General features: G+C 42.0%; 2 protein-coding genes across 10 annotated transcripts in view; one reads left to right on the forward strand and one right to left on the reverse strand.

Moving 5' to 3' along the window:
- Positions 1-6,962, forward strand: part of LOC127004088 (uncharacterized) — a 31,532-nt gene extending 24,570 nt beyond the window's left edge. For 2 of the 5 annotated variants that reach the window (XM_050871414.1, XM_050871415.1), the window contains exon 5: positions 4,581-6,959. In XM_050871414.1, coding sequence (XP_050727371.1) covers positions 4,581-5,061 — 481 coding nt within the window. In that variant the 3' untranslated portion in view covers positions 5,062-6,959. Of the gene's footprint in view, positions 1-4,580 lie in introns of all 5 variants that reach the window. The other 3 variants (XM_050871411.1, XM_050871413.1, XM_050871412.1) reach the window with 3 other exon arrangements.
- Positions 6,963-9,667: 2,705 nt separating this feature from the next.
- LOC127004089 (protein maelstrom homolog) overlaps positions 9,668-19,732 on the reverse strand; it is a 33,885-nt gene continuing 23,820 nt past the window's right edge. For 4 of the 5 annotated variants that reach the window (XM_050871419.1, XM_050871416.1, XM_050871418.1 and 1 more), the window contains 4 exons: positions 17,336-17,512; positions 15,986-16,075; positions 11,905-12,034; positions 9,668-9,814 (listed from right to left, as the gene is read on the reverse strand). In XM_050871419.1, coding sequence (XP_050727376.1) covers positions 11,921-12,034; positions 15,986-16,075; positions 17,336-17,512 — 381 coding nt within the window. In that variant the 3' untranslated portion in view covers positions 9,668-9,814; positions 11,905-11,920. Of the gene's footprint in view, positions 9,815-11,904; positions 12,035-15,985; positions 16,076-17,335; positions 17,513-18,694; positions 18,840-19,732 lie in introns of all 5 variants that reach the window. The other variant, XM_050871421.1, reaches the window with a different exon arrangement.

The raw sequence follows: 19,732 nt of genomic DNA on the forward strand, positions 1-19,732 counted from the left end.
TATGGTAGTTGGAAAGCGTGGCGCCGGCCTCAAAATCAATGTTCGGACCATAAAGAATACCTGACAAAAATTTGGTGCTTTTATCCAAGATGTCCCCATTTTCATTTAAACTTAAGAGCCCTGACTATAATTGTAGTCAGGAGATGCATTTCTGAGTGTATGGTACCTGTGTATACATGATCGGTTGAATGAAAATGAATGGAGAACTTCCAGAACATTCCTCAAGCATCCGACATTTTCAATTATCCGGCACCTTTGAATCCCCACAGTTACCGGTTACTAAGGGATGTATATATATATATTTTGTTCTTTTACAGCTAAGGAGACAGTTCAAGGGTGAAAAAAAAAAAAAAAAAAAAAGCCCACTACTTACTGCTCCTGAATAGAGGTCAAAGGTGTCCAAAAAGAGAGGTCAATTTCGGGAGGAGAGGTGTCCTGATACCCTCCTCATGAAAGAGTTCAAGTCGTAGGCAGGAGGAAATAGTACAGATAAAGGAAGATTGTTCCAGAGTGTACCAGCATGAGGGATGAAAGAGTGAAGATGCTGGTTGACTCTTTCATAAGGGGTTTGGACAGTATAGGGATGAGCATGAGTAGAAAGTCATGTGCAGCGGGGCTGCGGGAGGGGGGGAGGCATGCAGTTAGCAAGTTCAGAAGAGCAGTCAGCATGAAAATATCGATAGAAGATAGAAAGAGAGGCAACATGGCGGCAGAATTTGAGAGGTAGAAGACTATCAATATGAGGAGAGCTGATGAGATGAAGAGCCTTTGACTCCACTCTGTCAAGGAGAGCTGTGTGAGTGGAGCCCCCCCAACACATGAGATGCATACTCCATACGAGGGCGGACAAGGCCCCTGTAAATAGATAGCAACTGTGCGGGGGAGAAGAACTGGCGGAGACGGTACAGAACGCCCAGCCTCGAGGAAGCTGATTTAGTAAGAGATGAGATATGAAGTTTCCAGTTGAGATTTTGAGTGTAGGATAGGCCAAGGATGTTTAGTGTTGAAGAAGGTGATAGCTGAGTGTTGTCAAAGAATAAGGGATAGGTGTTTGGAAGATTGTGTTGAGTGGATAGGTGGAGAAACTGTGTTTTTGAGGCGTTGAAGGACACCAGGTTCCTCCTGCCCCAATTGAAAATAATAGTAAGGTCTGAGGCTAAGCATTCTGTTGCCTCCAGCCTTAAATCGTTAAGTTCCTGTAGGGTGGGTCTTCTATTAAAAGAAGTTGAGTAATGCAGAGTGGAGTCATCGGCGTAAGAATGGATATGATAGTTCGTTTTGGAAAGATCATCAATGAACAACAGAAAGAGTGTGGGAGATAGGACAGAACCCTGTGGGACACCATTGTTAATAGGTTTAGGGGAAGAACAGTGACCGTCTACCACAGCAGAAATAGAACGGTCAGAAAGGAAACTGAAGATAAAGGTACAGAGAGAGGGATAGAAACCATAGGAAGGTAGTTTGGAAAGCAAAGATTTGTGCCAGACCTTATCAAAAGCTTTTGATATGTCCAGTGCAATAGCAAAGGTTTCACTGAAACGGCTAAGAGAGGATGACCAAGAGTCAGTTAGGAAGGCAAGGAGATCACCAGTAGAACGCCGCTTGCGGAACCCATACTGGCGATCAGATAGAAGGTCAGAAGTGGAGAGGTGCTTTTGAATCTTCCGGTTAAGGATTGATTAAAAAGTTTAGATAGACAAGAAAGTAAAGCTATAGGACGGTAGTTTGAGGGATTGGAAACGGTCACCCTTCTTAGGCACAGGCTGTATGAAGGCATACTTCCAGCAGGAAGGAAAGGTAAATGTTGACAGGCAGAGGCAAAAGAGTTTGACCAGGCAGGGTGACAGCACAGAGGCACAGTTTTTAAGGACAATAGGAGGCACTCCATCAGGTCCATAAGCCCTCTGAGGATTGAGGCCAGAGAAGGCATAGAAAATATCATTTTGAAGAATCTTTAAAACAGGCATAAAAGAGTCAGAGGGGGGATGAGTAGGAGGAATATGCCCAGAATCGTCCAGAGTGAAGTTTTAAGAAAAAGTTTGAGAGAAGAGTTCAGCCTTAGAGACAGATGAGATGGCAGTGTTGCCGTCAGGACTGAAGAGTGGAGGGAAAGATGAAGAAGTGAAGTTGGAGGAAATGTTTTTGGCTAGATGCCAGAAGTCACGGGAAGAGTTAGAGAAAGCAAGGTTTTGGCATTTTCTATTGATGAAAGAGTTTTTGGTTAGTCGGAGAATAGATTTGGCACGATTCTGGGCAGAAATGTAAAGTTCATGGTTAGCTTTAGTTCAAAGGCTCTGGTACCTTTTGTGAGCTGCCTCTCTATCATTGACAGCACGAGAACAAGCGTGATTAAACCAAGGCTTTTTAGTGTGAGGAGTAGAGAAAGTACGTGGAATGTATGCCTCCATTCCAGAAACAATCACCTCTGTGATGCGCTGAGCACACACAGAGGGGTCTCGCTCCTGGAAGCAATAATCATTCCACGGGAAATCGGAAAAGTACATCCTCAGGTCGTCCCACCGAGCTGAAGCAAAATGCCAGAAGCATCACCTCTTTGGTGGGTCCAGAGGGTGTACAGGAGCGATAGGACAGGATACAGAAATAAGGTTGTGATTGGAGGAGCCGAATGGAGAGAACAGTTTGAAAGAGTAAGCAGAAGGGTTTGAGGTAAGGAAGAGGTCTGGAATGTTGGGCCTGTCTCCAAGACGATCGGGAATACGTGTAAGGTGCTGGACCAACTGCTCTAGATTGTTGAGGACAGCAAAGTTGTAGGCTTGTTCACCAGGCTGGTCAGTGAAAGAGGATGAAAGCCAAAGCTGGTGGTGAACATTGAAATCTCCTAGGATGGAGATTTCAGTTAAGGGAGAGTGGGTCAAGATTTGCTCCACTTTAGAGTTTAAGTAGTCAGAGAATTTTACATAGTTAGTAGAGTTAGGTGAGAGATAAACAGCGCAGATGTATTTAGTAATAGAATGACAATGAAGTCTTAGCCAGATGGTGGAAAATTCAGAAGAGTCAAGGTCGTGGGCATGAGAGCAAATGATGTCGTTGCACACGTAGGCGCAACATCCAGCTTTGGATTGAAATTTAGGATAGAGATAGTAGGAGGGAACAGAGTAGAGTTTGCTGTCAGTAGCCTCAGAAACCTGTGTTTCGGTGAGGAAGAGAAGGTGAGGTTTAGAGGAAGAGAGATGGTGTTCCACAGAATGAAAATTAGAATGAAGACAGCGAATGTTGCAGAAATTGAGAAGAAAGAGGTTCGAGGAGTTATCAAGACACCTCTCAGGTCGGCAGCCAGAAGGGGAGTCCTCCCTGGGGGAATTTGTGGTTCCCCCCCCAGGTGGGGACTCTGAGGCAAGGTGAAGGTGTGCCATTTTGAAATTTGAATTTTGGGAAAAGGTGTATATGTTGTGTGAATGTAGTGTAGTGTGGATAGAAAGAGGATCTGTCTTTAGAGAGCATGCTGAACTACTCTCCGGTATTGGTGAGACAATAGGGAAACGGTTAGTGAGGACATGGGAAGGGTCTTTGGAGGGCTTCAGGTCCCTTCTCACCTCCCATATATACTTCACTGGGAGTGGCTTGTGCCCGTTCGGTAGGTGTCTTCCTACCTACTCCGGCCATATATATATATATATATATATATATATATATATATATATATATATATATATATATATATATATATATATATATATATATATATAAACATGTATATGTATATAAATCAAAATCTGAACTGGAAACTTCACATCTCTTCTCTCAATAAATCAGCTTCTTCGAGGTTGGGCGTTCTGTATCATCTCCGCCACTTCTTCTCCCTCGCACAGTTGCTGTCCATATACAGGGGCCTTGTCCGCCCTCGCACGGAGTATGCATCTCATGTGTGGGGGGGCTCCACTCACACAGCTCTCTTGGACAGAGTAGAGTCTATGGCTCTTTGTCTCGTCAACTCCCCTCCTCTTACTGATTGTCTCCTACCTCTTAAATTCTGCCGCCATGTTGCCACTCTTTCTATCATCTATCGATATTTTTATGCTGACTGCTCTTCTGAACTTGCAAACTGCAATCCTTCCCACCTCCTTCGGCCCTGCTGCACACGACTTTCTACTCAAGCTCATCCCCATAGTGTCCAGATCCCTTACGCAAGAGTTAACCAGCATCTTCACTTTTTCATCCTGCATGCTGGTAAACTCTGGAACAATCTTCCTTCATCTGTATTTCCTCTTGCCTACGATTATATCTCTTTCTAGAGGAGAGTATCAGGACACCTCTCCCCCCGGAATTAACCTCTCTTTCGGCCACTCCTCTGAACCCTGTTTTATAGGAGGAGCAATCAGCATTTTTTTCATTATTGTTTTTTTTTGCCTTTGAGCTGTTTCCTTTGCTGCAAAAGAATACATATATATATATATATATATATATATATATATATATATATATATATATATATATATATATATATATATATATATATATACGTAGTAGGATTGTGAGACCGTGGATCATGCCAGTGCCAGGGGGAAATTGCTATGCAGCTGTAAGGGAGCATCACCTCTCTGCTCTCTCTTCATCCGCAGGTATAACGAAATGGGAGTCCCAGTCGAAGTGATGCTAGTGGACCTGCAGGGGATGCGGAGAGCCTCGGTGGCAGCCGACCTCTCCTACTTCCTCTACTCCAGCTTCACCGGGGACGTTCGCAGGGACAACTTGGACGCATTCCTGGACACCTACTTCGACTCATTCTGCGGTGTGCTGCAGGCAGCACAGATGACACTGCCTTTTTCTCGAGAGGAGCTTAGCCACGAATTTATGAGCAAGCTCACTTTTGGCTGTGTCTCTGGTATGATTTTAGCTCCGATTGTACTGAGCGAGGACCAGGACGTGATGAGCTTTTTTGATATAAATGAAGAAAACATTGACCAAATAAGCAATGATCGACAAGAAGTGATTGTCAGGATGGCCAACAAGGAGGATGGACAGCTGAGGGACAGATATCTGTACATGTTTGACGATATGGTACGAGCAGGACTCGTTTCTGATGCTCCTGCTGCTTCCTAGTGATGACCCACTGACTGTCTGCTGCTGGCCACATATAATAAATTACTATAACTCTTGAATGCCAGTAGCTGCTTGCCAGCACCTTCTTGTGACCTCCATTGACAGTTACTCCATTTTCCAATGTGTTACAGTGTCCTGATTTAAAGGCAGAGATGCCATGACCCATCATGACACGAACCATGGAAATGACAGGCTTCACTTGATGAAAAATTAGTTGCCAGGCTTCACCAGGCGGAAATAGGTTAAGGATTAAGTGTGCTGAAAATGTTACGAGTTATTGGAAAATATAGAGTAATTTCAATGTAAAAATTTCATTTAGTTTGGATCAATAGTTGAGAACCCTTAAAAGAAGACTAAAGAAGAAAAAAGCTCAGTAAGTTTTGAAATGAATTTTGTCCTAAGACTTTATTTCAATTTTGTTTGAATAATAACCACATAATCTAATTATAGTGCAACAAAATCACGTCCATTTGAATTTAAGTTACAGAAGTTTAGATTTAACAAAGACAGTGAAGAATTCAATTACTAATAGAGTAGTGGATGAGTGGAACATGCTTGGTGGTCTTGTAAAGGTAAAGGTAAAGCTGAGGACATATGCTATAGATGAGTGTGACCTTCGTGCTCATCTTTGATCTTTGAGCCTGTAGTGGGTGAGAATCCACTACCCCGGGATACAGGACCAGTATGACACCTGGGATAGCACAGTTACCTTTCCTAGGTTTTCCAAGATTCCTATTTATCAAACTGCTCGAAAGGAAGAATGAACAGCTGGGGGTGGGGTGTGCACCAATAGCTGGCCAGGATGCATATTTACGAAGGTTTGAACCTTGGAGGAATAATACATGGAGTGGCCCTCAGCGGGTCGCTCTTCACTGTGGGGTGAAACAAGGGGGGCAGAGCTTAGCCGGTGGGCGGAGCCAGCAATTCCACCCAAAACATTGCATTTTTCACTCCTAGATCGTCAGCGTAAATGAGCTTTTGTCTGCCTTATTTCTGCCACATATCGTATGTTTTTAGTTATTCAACTGCTGCAGTATATGCACTAAGGATGTAAGTATAGGTTTTAATAGAAAACACCAGCTTTTCCTTGTCTTTATTCCGCAGAAGCTGAGATGTTCCACACCCACCTTGATCCCTCACACTCCCTCTGTATAATTTTCATTATATATTGACCATGGTCTTATTTTTAATGTAGAAGCATGTACAGCCTTCTATATAGAGCATCTCAGATTTGATCAAAACTCACTACAAGTAAACAGAAAGAAGTATTGGGGCAGGAAGGAGAAAAACTTGCCCATACGCAAATAATAGTCTATATTTGACTTGACGTCAACCAATCGTGTTACATTATCATGCATGTCATCATTAGATGTATATTAACTAGTAAATGGAGAAAATGCAACATACAGGTCAGGCACCCATTACTGAGAGGGGATGGTTACATGTTTTTAGGGAGAGAAATGGTTGTGGAGTGGTGGAGATGGTTTGATCACCATAGATAATAATAAAAAAAAATAAAAAAAACTTACAAGTGTAATAAATAATAGAAGATAACTCCTGTAAGAGAGAGAGAGAGAGAGAGAGAGAGAGAGAGAGAGAGAGAGAGAGAATGAGTGGGAATAAGATCAAATAAGAATGAGAGAATGAGAATGAGGGAGAATGATAATAAGAATGAGAGAGAGAATGGGAAGCAAGAATGAGAATGAGAGTGGGAATGAGAAAGACAAAATGAGAGTGAGAATAAGATGGAATAAGAATGAGAGAGAAAGAGAATTAGAGAATGAGCAAGAGGGAGAATGATTATGAGAATGAGAAAAGAGAGGTAATGAGAATGAGAATGAAAGAGAGAATGAGAGAATAAAAATGAGGGGGAATGATAAGGAGAGAGAGAGAGAGAGAGAGAGAGAGAGAGAGAATGAAAGATGAAAATGAGTGAATGTGAATATAAGAAGGAATGAGAGAGAGAGAGAGAGAGGTAGCGACCCTCTCTAAGGAGAGTAATGGAGTGATGTGGCACCAGCGCGGTTTCGTGGGGAATCCCTGAGTCGCCCCCAAGGGCTTAAGTTAAAATCGATAGACTATACCTCAGAGAGGACCTAAAATGACGGCTTTGAGGTACGAAAAGCATATTTTTAGGTCCACGAAAGAGCAAGTGCACGGCCTTCAGCCTCCCACCCTTCCGTCCCCACCAAGTTCAAAGCCTCCAGTCCCCGGGGTAGTTCTCCTCTGGGATAGGAATGAGCTGGCGGGGTGTGTGAGGGAGGTCTGTGGGATGGCGCGGGACTGCCAGACGTGTTCCTTTCTGCCTCGTTGGGTTAGAAATTTCAAGTGCAGCCTGGATTCATTATATTCAGATGTGGGATAAGGTTGCCGGTTTTATCCAGGGTTGTCCCTGGAGCGCGATCGAGTCCTCAATCGCTAGCAAGTGCACTAGCTCTTTCGTGGACCAAAAAATATGCTTTTCGTACCTCAAAGTCGTCAATTTTCTTTCCTCTTTATTTTGAATGTTTTTTTTATTTGAATGGGTAGGCGGTGGCCGAACTGGTAGCGTACTGGGCTCACATTCACCGCGTGATGGACGACGCGGGTTCGAATCCCCACGCTACCACTCGGATTTTTCAGTCACCGCCGAGTGGCTTAAAACTACCCACATGCTGTCCTGGAGACCACCCATCAACCCGGACTCTAGAGGAAGCCGTCCAAGCGAATCAAGAACGAGTTCTGGGGGGCAGCATGAGCCAATGCAAGATGGCGCCACTAAAAACACTCGCCTGCGCCAGAACAGGCTGGGCCGACCATCAGGCCTCACCTGGAAGTAGCCTTGGGCCGACCATTAGGCCCCACCAGGAAGATGCCTACCGGCGCAACAGGCAATGACGTAAAAAAAATAAATAAATAAATAAATAAAAAATAAATAAATAAATAACACTGATTAGAAAATTTTTGCCACAGTACATTTTCATTCCTTATCTAAATTTTCCAGGATAGTTTTTTTCAGATGCGAGTCCTAGATTGTATGGTAGTACATATAAATTGTCAAACATACACTGCATATGGGAAATGGCCTGTCAGACTGCATAGCACATAAAAAGACATCGATTTCATGATTCTCAATTCAGAAATAAAATGATTTAATTCTAAGTTTATTTCAAATTCTTACAAATGAGGATGTACTCTAAATTCTTAAGCTGTCCTACACAAAGGTAGGGTAGTTTCCTGCTACCTTATGGGTTGATTATATGATGTCGTCCCCCCCCCCCCAAAAAAAAAAAATATATATATATATATATATATATATATATATATATATATATATATATATATATATATATATATATATATATATATATTTCAAGAATGGTTAGGTATGTGAACCAGCACATATTTACTAGCTCAAGTTTCTCCCCTTCATATATGTTATGTCAATTAAAAATGGTAGCAAATTGCGATTACAAAATAATAAGCTGGTAAGTCTATATCTGTTGACATCAGTCACCCAAGTTGTTAATGCAAGCAATATAATCATGTGTTTGGATGCATGGTACTTCATAAGTATTTTTCACATACTGCAACATAGACTGAGATAAGTTGCAGTAAACACATGTAATTATAATGTTTTTTCCTAGTCCAGAATTTACTAGATCAGAGCATGAAAGTATCCATTCTAGCAGCAGGCTATTCTGTACACCTATTCTGCAGATCACAATACATGAGATTAAACTATACCTTAATATTATTTTTCCAACTGTAATTATGAAATTAATCAATTATAACGGGAGTCATGGATTGTTTTCCAATTTGCATGAAATTATGTTAAAAATACATATCATGTAAATTTTAGTGTGCATCTGAACACATGCTTGTGCTGCTGACTCAGGCAACTAATGTCAATAAATCAAAACTTAACTCCACATTATTCAATAATATCCACTCGTTATCATTTTTGATTTACGTAGCATATACTGGAGAGAGAAACTTGAGTTGGTAAATAAGTTTTGCTTCACATTACCTAGCAATTATTTGAAATAAAATGATGCATTCAGACATTGTCTAATCAATCAATAAGGTAGTAGGAAACTTTCCATGGAAAGGACACCTCTATGGGCAACTGCATTTTTGCCTCGATAATAAAAGTCAACTAAAGATACATATCTTCGAAGTATGAAAACATTAAAAATAATTAACTTATGCTATGCCCAATAAGAAATCATAGTAGTTCAGGCACACATGTATGGACTGGAAATACATTAACAATTATTTGAAAAGAAATGGCCCTGCACCTGTAAGAAACAGCAACTTTTTCCATTATATCAAGGCACTCTAAATCAATGTAAAAATCTACATTTATATTGAGTTACATCAAACTTAAAGATGTGTAGTCTGCTTTTAGCTACTTTAACAATCCATAATTTCCATTAACAGCCTTAACTGCAGCTAAGTACAACTGAACAAACTCTAAATTGTTTCATGGATTTTTATAATGCTTACATAAATTAAATGAATATTATTTCTTTTATATATATATATATATATATATATATATATATATATATATATATATATATATATATATATATATATATATATATATATATATATATATATATCGTTATGAGTAATTAAATTTTCTTTTCCAGATTTCTATCATAATCATGCACATTATCCCAAAAGTAACCTTTCACTTCTCATCATTGTGTTGATTGCAGTGTCTGGCACCAGAAGCCTGTCCCTCTACTCTTCCTCTGCTTCTTCACTGTTAAATCATTATATGTTTAATAAACAGGTATTCACAAGGATAAGAAAGTATTCAAGAAGGAAGTTGGTCAGCCTACACATGGCAGCTTGTGAGAATCAATTATTCACCAGGCATCTTTCCCGTCCATAAATCTATTTAACCTCCACTTAAAACTCATTCATATTTGCATTACCCACATCGGCTAACTGTCCTCCATTTTTTTCGATGGACCGAGCAAATGCAGAAAGGACCAAAGCACCAAAGCAGTAGATTTTCCAAAATTCACAGCTTAATGACAAGGGTGCCGCAAAATCAAGAGTCCGCCATCCGTTACTTGAGGTGTCACTGGTTTAACCAGACCTAACTTGACCTAACCTACCTACCAGGAGGGGGGAGGGGGGCTTCACCCTCCTCGACCTCCTTAAGGGAGGCAATACAAGCAGTTTTGATGAAATATATCCTTTGTGTAATATTGCTATTATTTTAGGGTTTTGACGTTTCTAGAGCCGGTGTCACACCGAACAAATCTACCCGGCAACGGACATTCTGTCCGTTGCTGGGTATTTCTCCATTGCCGGGTATTTGTCCGTTGAGATTTTGTGGTCTGTTAAATCCGAAATTCATTAAATCGGAGTCCGTTAAATCGAGGGCCGAGTGTATGTATATATAGTATATACAGTCGAGTCGCGTATGACGCGGTTAATTGGTTCTGAGCAACAGCCGTGCCATAGGAATAACTAAACCTATGGAAAAAATACAATTTGGTTCTGACCTTTGCCATTTTGCCCCACCCACACCCATTTTTTTTATTTATTTATTTATTTTTTGTTCATTCTAGCACGACAGCACCGGTAGGCATTATCTGACGTTTGATGTTGTTCAGTCCGACCCCACGCTCACCTCTTTATCCACTCAACCACCACCAACATCCACTTTTTCACTCAGTACGTATGGGGAAAATACAATTTGGTACTGGCTAGCCGCCATTTTATCCCACCTGTGCTTACATACGTGGGCGAATCATGCCCCTGGGTTTCCCAGCAGGCTTGCTGGGACCGCCCCAGGTGCTCTCAAATGCGTGACGCCGCAGCACGAGTTGCCAACTCGGACCGCCCGCTCCAGCCCGGTTTGGAGAGGTGGAGCGCCTCTGTGCTCTGATGACTTCATCAGCAAATGATGAGGCTTAACTGAGAGGCGCACAAAAGCGTTTGATAGAGGGTACCAGGAGGTCTGGGCACCCGGGGCGGCCCGAGTCGCTCTCTCAAATGCACCTCAGGGGAGACCACGAACCACGTCATAGATGGTTTTACCCGCGTGATTTGAAACCATACCGCGTCATAGGAAACCGCGCCTTACGAACCCGCATCATACGCGACTTGACAGTGTATATACATATGTGTATATATATATATATATATATATATATATATATATATATATATATATATATATATATATATATATATATATATATTCAGGACGTCCACCTCTCTCTCCAACATCCCCAATCTATCTTTCATATCCGTCATCTCCCTTTCCAAGTCCATAAGTCTCTTTCTCAACATAATGTCTCGGTCTCTGTGCCTCTCCATGTCATCCGAGAAACCTTCAAAATCAATCTCTTGTGTGTGTGTGTGTGTGTGTGTGTGTGTGTGTGTGTGTGTGTGTGTGTGTGTGTGTGTGTGTGTGTGTGTGTGTGTGTGTGTGTGTGTGTGTGTGTGTGTGTGTGTGTAATTCACCTCTTGGTCTGCTGCGGGTCTCTCTCGAGACAGCCAGCCGTTCCCCTACGGAAGAGCACAGAGCTCGTAGTACCGATCTTTGGGTAGGACTGAGACCATTCACACACAACACACCACGACAACGAGGTCACAACTCCTTGCCTGATGTCGCGTACTGCTCACTACTAGGTGAACAGGGGCTACACATGAAAGAAGATAAACCCAACTTATCTTCACCCGGCCATTGAACCCCGGTCCTTATGGTTGTGAGCCAGACTACCCCTGAGCTACTGGGCCGTGTGTGTGTGTGTGTGTGTGTGTGTGTCATATATGTGTGTGTGTGTGTGTGTGTAAAATGCTTTAATCTCTTCCGTTCATCCACTGTCTTACCTCACTCCTCATTGCTTCATAGCTGGGGCAGCGCACTGACACAAGAAATGGTCGAGGGAGAGTTCAGACCCTCCTGTCTTGTGACTGTACCTCTACTAGCAGCAAGGAGAGGGGATGAAGTCCTCATTATCTGGGTGGGAGAGAGAGAGAGAGAGAGAGAGAGAGAGAGAGAGAAAAAATCTGAAATCAGTGATTACTCGTAAACACCAATGAATTTTCACTCAGTCACTGTAGTCATTCCATGTTAACATTTGAGTTTAAAAAAAACTAAGAATGCTAGTTACCGTATTTGATGGCTTATAAGACGCACCCCCCAGTTTCGGAAGCCATTATATAAAAAAATATATAATAAACGGATTTGAAGCACGAGTGTCAGGTGAAGGTTTTTTGCCCGATGTTCGCAGCCCTCTTCACTATCAGGTCATTATTAAAGTTTCACAAGTATTCAGATCCTTATCAAATGCCAATACTTTACATTTAAAACTCTTAATATTTAATGGGACCTACCAGAATTGGTCCATCTTTAATTATAGACTCGAGGGTACTGCTTTGAGATGTAAACAAACACGGCGGAAACGGCGACATTCAGAGGGGTAACGGGTATAACGTTAGTGAATCATATTTCTTTATTATTATTCTACATCATAAGTCTAGTTGTTGTAATATTCTAGTACATTTCTAAAACATAAGAAAGTGTGAAATTTTAAACTTGAATGTGCTTCAATATTTGTGCAAAATGGAGAAACAGGCACTTGTAAATATCGAATAACCTACCTTCTCAATATCTCGTCAATATTATCCATATATTGTTTGTGTTTATCAATCAAACAAAATTAAAGAGTTTTATGAAGAAGGTCCGTCTTACCTCAATGATCCCTGTCTACTAAGGAAACATAACGTGTCTTGCGCGTGTTCTCAGGTTTGGTGCACAACCGTCCACTAGTTTGTTTAGTTACAATCATTAAGTCACTTAATTTTCTTCCTGACTGGTGCCATTTTATATGAAGTACAGTACCCTCTCGAGTTTCACGCTATCCAAGTTTCGCGATCCTCGAGTTTAGCGCTTAGTCCTAAATTCTTACCATCACGACTTTCGCGCATTACCGCCACGAGTTTCGCGTTGCTTTGACATGTACGGGTCACGTCTACCTACCGTCGGTGTCATGCGTGCTGCCTTAAAAGGCGGTGTCCAACCATTGGGGCTATGGACAGCCGCGGTTGCCCGTATGCCCAACCAGGAGCGAGTAGTTGATTGTCCTTATGAATGGGAAATGGTTGTGAGTACGAGCGTGAGTACGAGGGGAAAGAAAAGGACAGAAAAACACCTAAGTTCAGGGTGAAGTGTACAAGTGTGCACTGTTAAGTAACTAAGGGCTGCTTTCACAGTCACCTTGTTTGTTTTGATCGTTGCCAATGGTGGTAATCGCCGCTTAGTATTTCACGTGAAACTGGCCGATGGGGTAGTGGCGGCTGCAGACGAAGCGGGAAGTGTTGAGAGTGTGTGGTAAGTGCGGGGTTAGGCTAACCCCGAAGCCGCCACTACCCGATCGGCCAGTTTCACTTGGAAATATTAAAGCAGCGATCGCCGCCATTGGTAACGATCAAAACAAACAAAATGACTGTGAAAGCGGACTTAAGTGCATGTTGTGAAGCATAAAAATGTGGAGGAGGAGGACCTAAGAAGCAATACAAAGCATTACAGGTCAAAAGAAGAAGGTGGTCCACTACTCTGGCCGGTGTTGCGGGAAATATCTCCCCGATGAAATTAGTCATTCTGCTGTCCACCATGTATGCGTGCTGTAGGAATACACAGCATTAAAAGTATTAATTTGTCTGGTTTTGTTCTAGTCTGTCCGCTTGTGATCTTTGTGAACGGTGAGGGAAATGTGGAAACAGTAAGCAAGTTGAACCTCTTTGCGAGCTATTTTGCGGCAGCAGCAGCGGTTTACGTTCAATAGGCATTGAAAAGTCAATCATGATATTAGTGATTTCATGATTTCCAACAGAAAGAGTTAGCAGATTATTTCATAACACACAGAAAACTACCAGAAAAATATAGGTTTGTCCAACTGTCCCACGGGTGACCGCGAGCAACCGCCCTTACTTTAGCAGACGACACCACATGGATCACAAGCATGTATTCAGAACTGCCAGCCAATTGTAAGGCAGCCGCCTTCAACTGGGGCTTAAAAACGATCTGTTCTTACTTACCATTTTCTGCCTATTAACAAGGTACGTATTTTGAGATAACAAGGGAGTAAAGTCGAAAAACTTGTGATAACAAGAGAGTAAAGTCGGAAAAGGTCATTATTTTCCACGGGTCGGAACCAATAAGCACTTTTATACGTATTTCAATACCTCAAGTTTCGCAATCCTCGAGTTTAGCGCCATACCTTCGGAATGAAGCAAGCGCGAAACTCGAGAGGGTACTGTAGTGGTAACTACTACAGTTATACACTGTTACTTTAGGTTTAGAAGAGCTGCCGTTATTGCTGTAAAAGCGATCGCCGCCTTGTTTATGTTTGCGGAGAGGTTTGCAGTTTAACCCTTTCAAGTTTCAATAAGTTTTCTTTTCCGCGCTCATTTCAAACATTGGGTCTCCTGCCGGTCGATGCAGTTTTTTTTAGCGCGCCGAAAAATTTTGTTTCTCAGCTATGTACTTTCTTCCCAAAAACCTGCACTTATCATTATATATAATATCAATGGCTTCCTTATTTGTTGTAGTTTTTCATGAATCAATAAAGAAATAATAATAGTAATTCATAGGACCGTTTATGGACATGGAATAAAGTGCACAAAAACAACTTTTCTACTTAGGTCATGTTCTTACCTCCATAACTAAAAACTTTGTGGGTTAATTTTTCAAGGAGGATGTATTTATAATAGCAGAATTTCATCAGGATTCTTATAGTTCCTTTAAATCTCCAATCAGAAAATTAGCACCATGAAATATTTGCGGAAAAGTAAAAATATTGAGTCGGGGAGGAGAAAGCGGGTCCAGCGGGGACGGAAGTACGATTCCTGTCCTGTCCTGTCCTGTCCTCCACGCTGTCCCATTCCGTGCCTTCATTTCCTTCTGAATCTAAGTCTTTTTCACTCTCATCACTTTCTCTGGCAAAGTGGAGAATGCTTTCTGTTTCACTCTCACCACTACTTTCACTGTCTGAGTACAAGAGTGGGTAATATTCCTCAGCCTTCAGGGGCCTCCGTGCCATTACGTATTTACGTCCTTACGTAATTCACAAAATATAATATGCTACTGCCTGTAAAGAGAATAGAATACAAATTACACCAATTCAAATCACTGTGTTGCACTATATAACGTTATTATCACTGTTATGGGGGTGGGCCGCATGGGTGCGCGGAAGCCCACAAAAAGTTAAAAGCCCACAGTAGCGAGACGTGCAGATTGACTGATGAGAGTGACCGGAAACTGTCTTTGTTTTCTCAACCGCACTCAAATATGTGCACGTGGAGTGTTCCCAATTAGTTAATTTCGGAGAGGATAAGGAAACACCCTCAAACAAAAAATGACGCGATTGGAGTGAATATAACTATTTAAAAGTAATATTTTTGCTCAAATTGACGCCAATGGCTTTGGCCCTAAAAATTTTTACACGCCATGAAAAGAACTGTTTTGACAGTTCACTGGGTGGCCCGTGTGGTGATGTCTGTATAGCCAACACAGTTCATTTGGTGTGTGTAAGGTGTCAGGCTACATATCCACACCACTTCTTATGTCACCCAGGGGTCACCAATGTAACTTTGGGATGGAGCCAGAGAAACAAGCAGTGAGGGCAAAAAGCGTAAGTGAAGAATTTGGATACAACTGATCACAGATTGCAGTGGGTATCTGCCACCAGTCAGGAGCAAACTGACTCGTAGCAAGGTAGAAAAGAAGACTAATGTGAAGAAGGTAATAATGAAACAAACAAAACAAGCAAACAATTGGTAAGACAGTTTCCTCATGCCCTATTGATTCAAGTATAATACTGCAATTAACAATCTCTGGTGGCAGAGATGTCAAAAGTCATTTCACTGCTAAAATGGACAGGTTATATAGTCACATTCATTGCCTTACCTTGCCTCTCACTTCCTGCTGCTGTAACATGTCTGCAGCCCCTAAGCCATCCTTCCACACAACTGCTTCGTCCGTCACAAACATCATCTCCTGTAAAAATGCATATTTTGTATCTTGATTCACTATTTTAAATAAAGAGATCCATATTTTGGTAGTACAGCCCTGTTACACTTGACTTTTTACTTTAGCCAATGCTGTTCATCTTACTAATATGAGAATAACCAGTATCTTAATTTTCCTTCCCTTTCACAGGTAAACTCTGGAACAGGATTGGCTCTGCTGTATTTTGCCCTTCCTAGAGGGGGGCATCACAGCAAAGGTAGGAAGGAAGGAAAAGGAAGGCAATTGCACAAAACTCTGCTGAGGCTCATCTCAATGGTGCCCTACTTGGTAATGCAAGAGTTAACCAATACCTTCACTCTTTCATGCCTTTCAATGGTGAATATATACTATATAAGAACCAATAGGCTTTCTTGGTGGGGTCTGGAAGTCGCCCCAGCCTGTTATGGTGCACGCAAGTGTATATAGAGGCACCATCTTGCTTGGCTCATGTTGCCCCCAGAGCTCCTCTCTGATCCTCTTTATTGAGAGAATCTAAGAGTTTGGGTTGATGGATGGTCTTCATGACAAAAGAAAAACAGAATGAGAGGCCAGACAAGAGGTCAAATCCAGGTGGAGACGTGTCTTGATACTCTCCTCTTGAAAGAGTTCAAGTCGTAGGCAGGGAGATATTCAGACAAAGGAAGGCTGTTCCAGAGTTTACCAGCAGAAGGGATAAAAGAATGAAGATGCTGGTTAACTCTTGCATAAGGGATTTGGACAGAACAGGCATGAGTAAGAGCAGAAAGTCATGTTCAACGGGGCCGCGGGATGGGGGGAGGCATGCAATTAGCAAGATCAGAGGAGCAATCAGCGTGATAATATAGGTGCGAGCCTGTGTCCTCCTGGATGCTACACCTGCATGCTGACCACTCAACCCCCGTGTCCCTGATTAGATAATGTCTGTTCATTTACTGCAGAAAATAATATCAGTTGTGGATGGCTAGAGCATTTCCATATTGCCAAGAAAAGTGAAAAACAGTATTGAAGAGTTAGGCAGAATTAGTTGATATGAAGCATCAACTTCTTCTCTAACCAGCATTTTTCAACCTCTTAAAGTCCACCATTTGCTTTTGATCAGTCTTCTTTACTTCAAAAGTAAACAAAGTGAAAGCCCATAAATTAAATTAGTAGCACTCATACTCTACAGATTATAATATTCTCAGACTACCAAATGGCAGATCACATCGCCATCAACATCTAAGCATATTTTGAGTAAATAAAAAAGGTAAAAACTAACATAGAACTCACTGGTAGATTCATCACTGCCACTTGGGCATCCTCCTCCAGAGGGCAATGCTTCCCCCTCACAGGTGTCACCCCAAAGTTCTTGCACACACCAATGTGTTGACACATCAAATACATCCAGCGTCGGACTCGAGCCAGTGTGCAGTGCATCATAGAGCCACCTTCATTTAGATTGTGAACCTGAAACACAGTACACGATAAGGAATAAAAAAATCAACATGGTGATACAGTAGCTACCCTTACAGACTCCACAGTACACCATTATACAACTCTGGAAAAAACTCAAGCAAAGTCAGCAAGAAGGAATGGAGAGAAAAAGCTTGGTATAATACTTCAAAACTACACAATTATAATAGCCAAAGCTCATAATAAACTGATTTTGTGCCTAACCCTCTCGTGCACGATGACGCGTTTCGCATCATCAAAGGGTAAAAGATCCTGGCGCACGATGACGCGAAACACGTCATAAAAGTTAAAAAAAATTGATTAAAAATTAAGTTTTCGGTGAAAGTGCGTCAAATTTGGTAGCATCATTTGTTGGGATAAGTTTCTTAATGGTAACATACAGCAACCTTTCTAAGGCGCATAGATGAGGAGCTTGGAGCGATTTTTAGTTGTCAGCCTACTCTGATGGGAGAGGAAAAAAATAGTTTTCTCGGTGTAACTCGGGAACTAATAGGCGTATGAGGATTTTGAGGATACCATAAGAATCCTCACTAAATTCCGCTTCAAAACATATATTCGGCTAAAAAAGTTGGCCCACAAAATTTCGAGCTAGTGAGTGGGGAAGAGTTGGTACTTCGGATTTACTGTCTACAATACTCTATACGGAGACTTGAAACAAGTTTGCATTGTTTATATATAAATTTTCCTCTATTTTTATTTGCACATGTTCTAGTACAAGTTTTTACGAAGCCATTGATACCAAATTTATTGATGTACGATATATCTGTGAGGGTACAATACGTCCGGGAATGTAGAGTATCGCGGCGGCAAAAAAAGGCCGGTCGGGCCTGAGAAATGCATGATGAGTGGAACAGAAACTTACGGTGCGCGAGAGGGTTAATTGAATTATTTTTCCAATGTAATTTATTACTTAGGTCATGGGAAAGAAATCTTAAAATTAAATATGAATTTATTAACATACAAAAATCATGGAAAGAATTGAGCATGGGCCATTTCATTATGGAGAAAAAAAGGATAATAATCAGACATGATTTCTCTGGGGACAAAGTACTGCTAAGATACTAAATGGTCAGTGATGGGCATGGTTCCGCTAATCCACTAACCGCTAATTAGCGAAGCTTACTTTTTTGTTAGCTGATTAGCGTTTTTGCTAACTAACGTGAGACTGCAAATTACCAAGGAGTGCATTGGAGAGCGTCCAAGATCTAGGAATGGCTTTGCCTTGGTGGAGACGCTGGAGAATATTGAGGAGAGTTGTGCTGTCAGACTTGCTGGGAACCGGGACCAATAAAGGGCTCTGTCAAGTAGTCCTAGAGCTCTCCTGAGGAGAGACAAGGAGAGGTATGTCAGGGGTCTCACCGAGGAGGTCGAGGGCCATTTAAATGCGAATGACCTCCGACCTGCCTACCGAGCCCTGGAGAAGCTCCGCTCTAAGTCTTCCTCTCAGGTGAGCGCTATCCAAACAGCCAACGGCTACCTCGTGTCGGACATGGATGGGCAAAGGGCTCGTTGGGGTGAGTACTTTGAGCAGCTGTACATGGCGGACCCTCCATGTGAGCGGCTTCCAGTTGCTGGGTTGCAGGTGGCGGATGCTGACCCACACATTGACAAAAACCCACCCTCTCTGGGCGAGGTCAGAGAGGCTGTGGCCAAGTTTTTGAACCACTCATTCCTGATAACCACAACAGGGTCTGCTAGCCACCTCGCCCTCCCCACTTTATCTGCTGTCTCATCCTTAGGTTACCGTAGTTTTTTTCATCCCACCTGATGAAATATATTCCCCCTCGTGGTTTCCATTCAAATTAAAAACGTATTTATACCATAAAAAAAACTTTTATGCATCAGTTCAGGAAAAATGTAATGGAAAGTAGCCTAGTGTCTGTGAGTGTCGGTACTGACACAGCTTAACCCGTAGCGTACCACCCTATGTGATATAAAAGTGGCACCCAGTACCGCACTGGGAGTAAAAAATTTTATTGGCTAAATCCCTTCAAAATGACCCCAGTAACAAGGAAAATAGGTTCATTCCATTCACCATCGCCCATATATGCTCCGCAGCTACCTACCCCCGTCCGCTTGTGGCTCACCCTTTCCACGGCCCAGAAGTTGCCGTCCCGTGCCTTGGTATGTATTTGTTTTATATATATACGAGTATAAATTGTTTTTTGTGCCTTAAAGTGCTAAAAGCATGTACAGCCAGTCGATATACACTGT

The sequence above is a fragment of the Eriocheir sinensis genome, chromosome 27 (assembly GCF_024679095.1).
Source record: "Eriocheir sinensis breed Jianghai 21 chromosome 27, ASM2467909v1, whole genome shotgun sequence".
Classification (NCBI taxonomy): Eukaryota; Metazoa; Arthropoda; class Malacostraca; order Decapoda; family Varunidae; genus Eriocheir; species Eriocheir sinensis.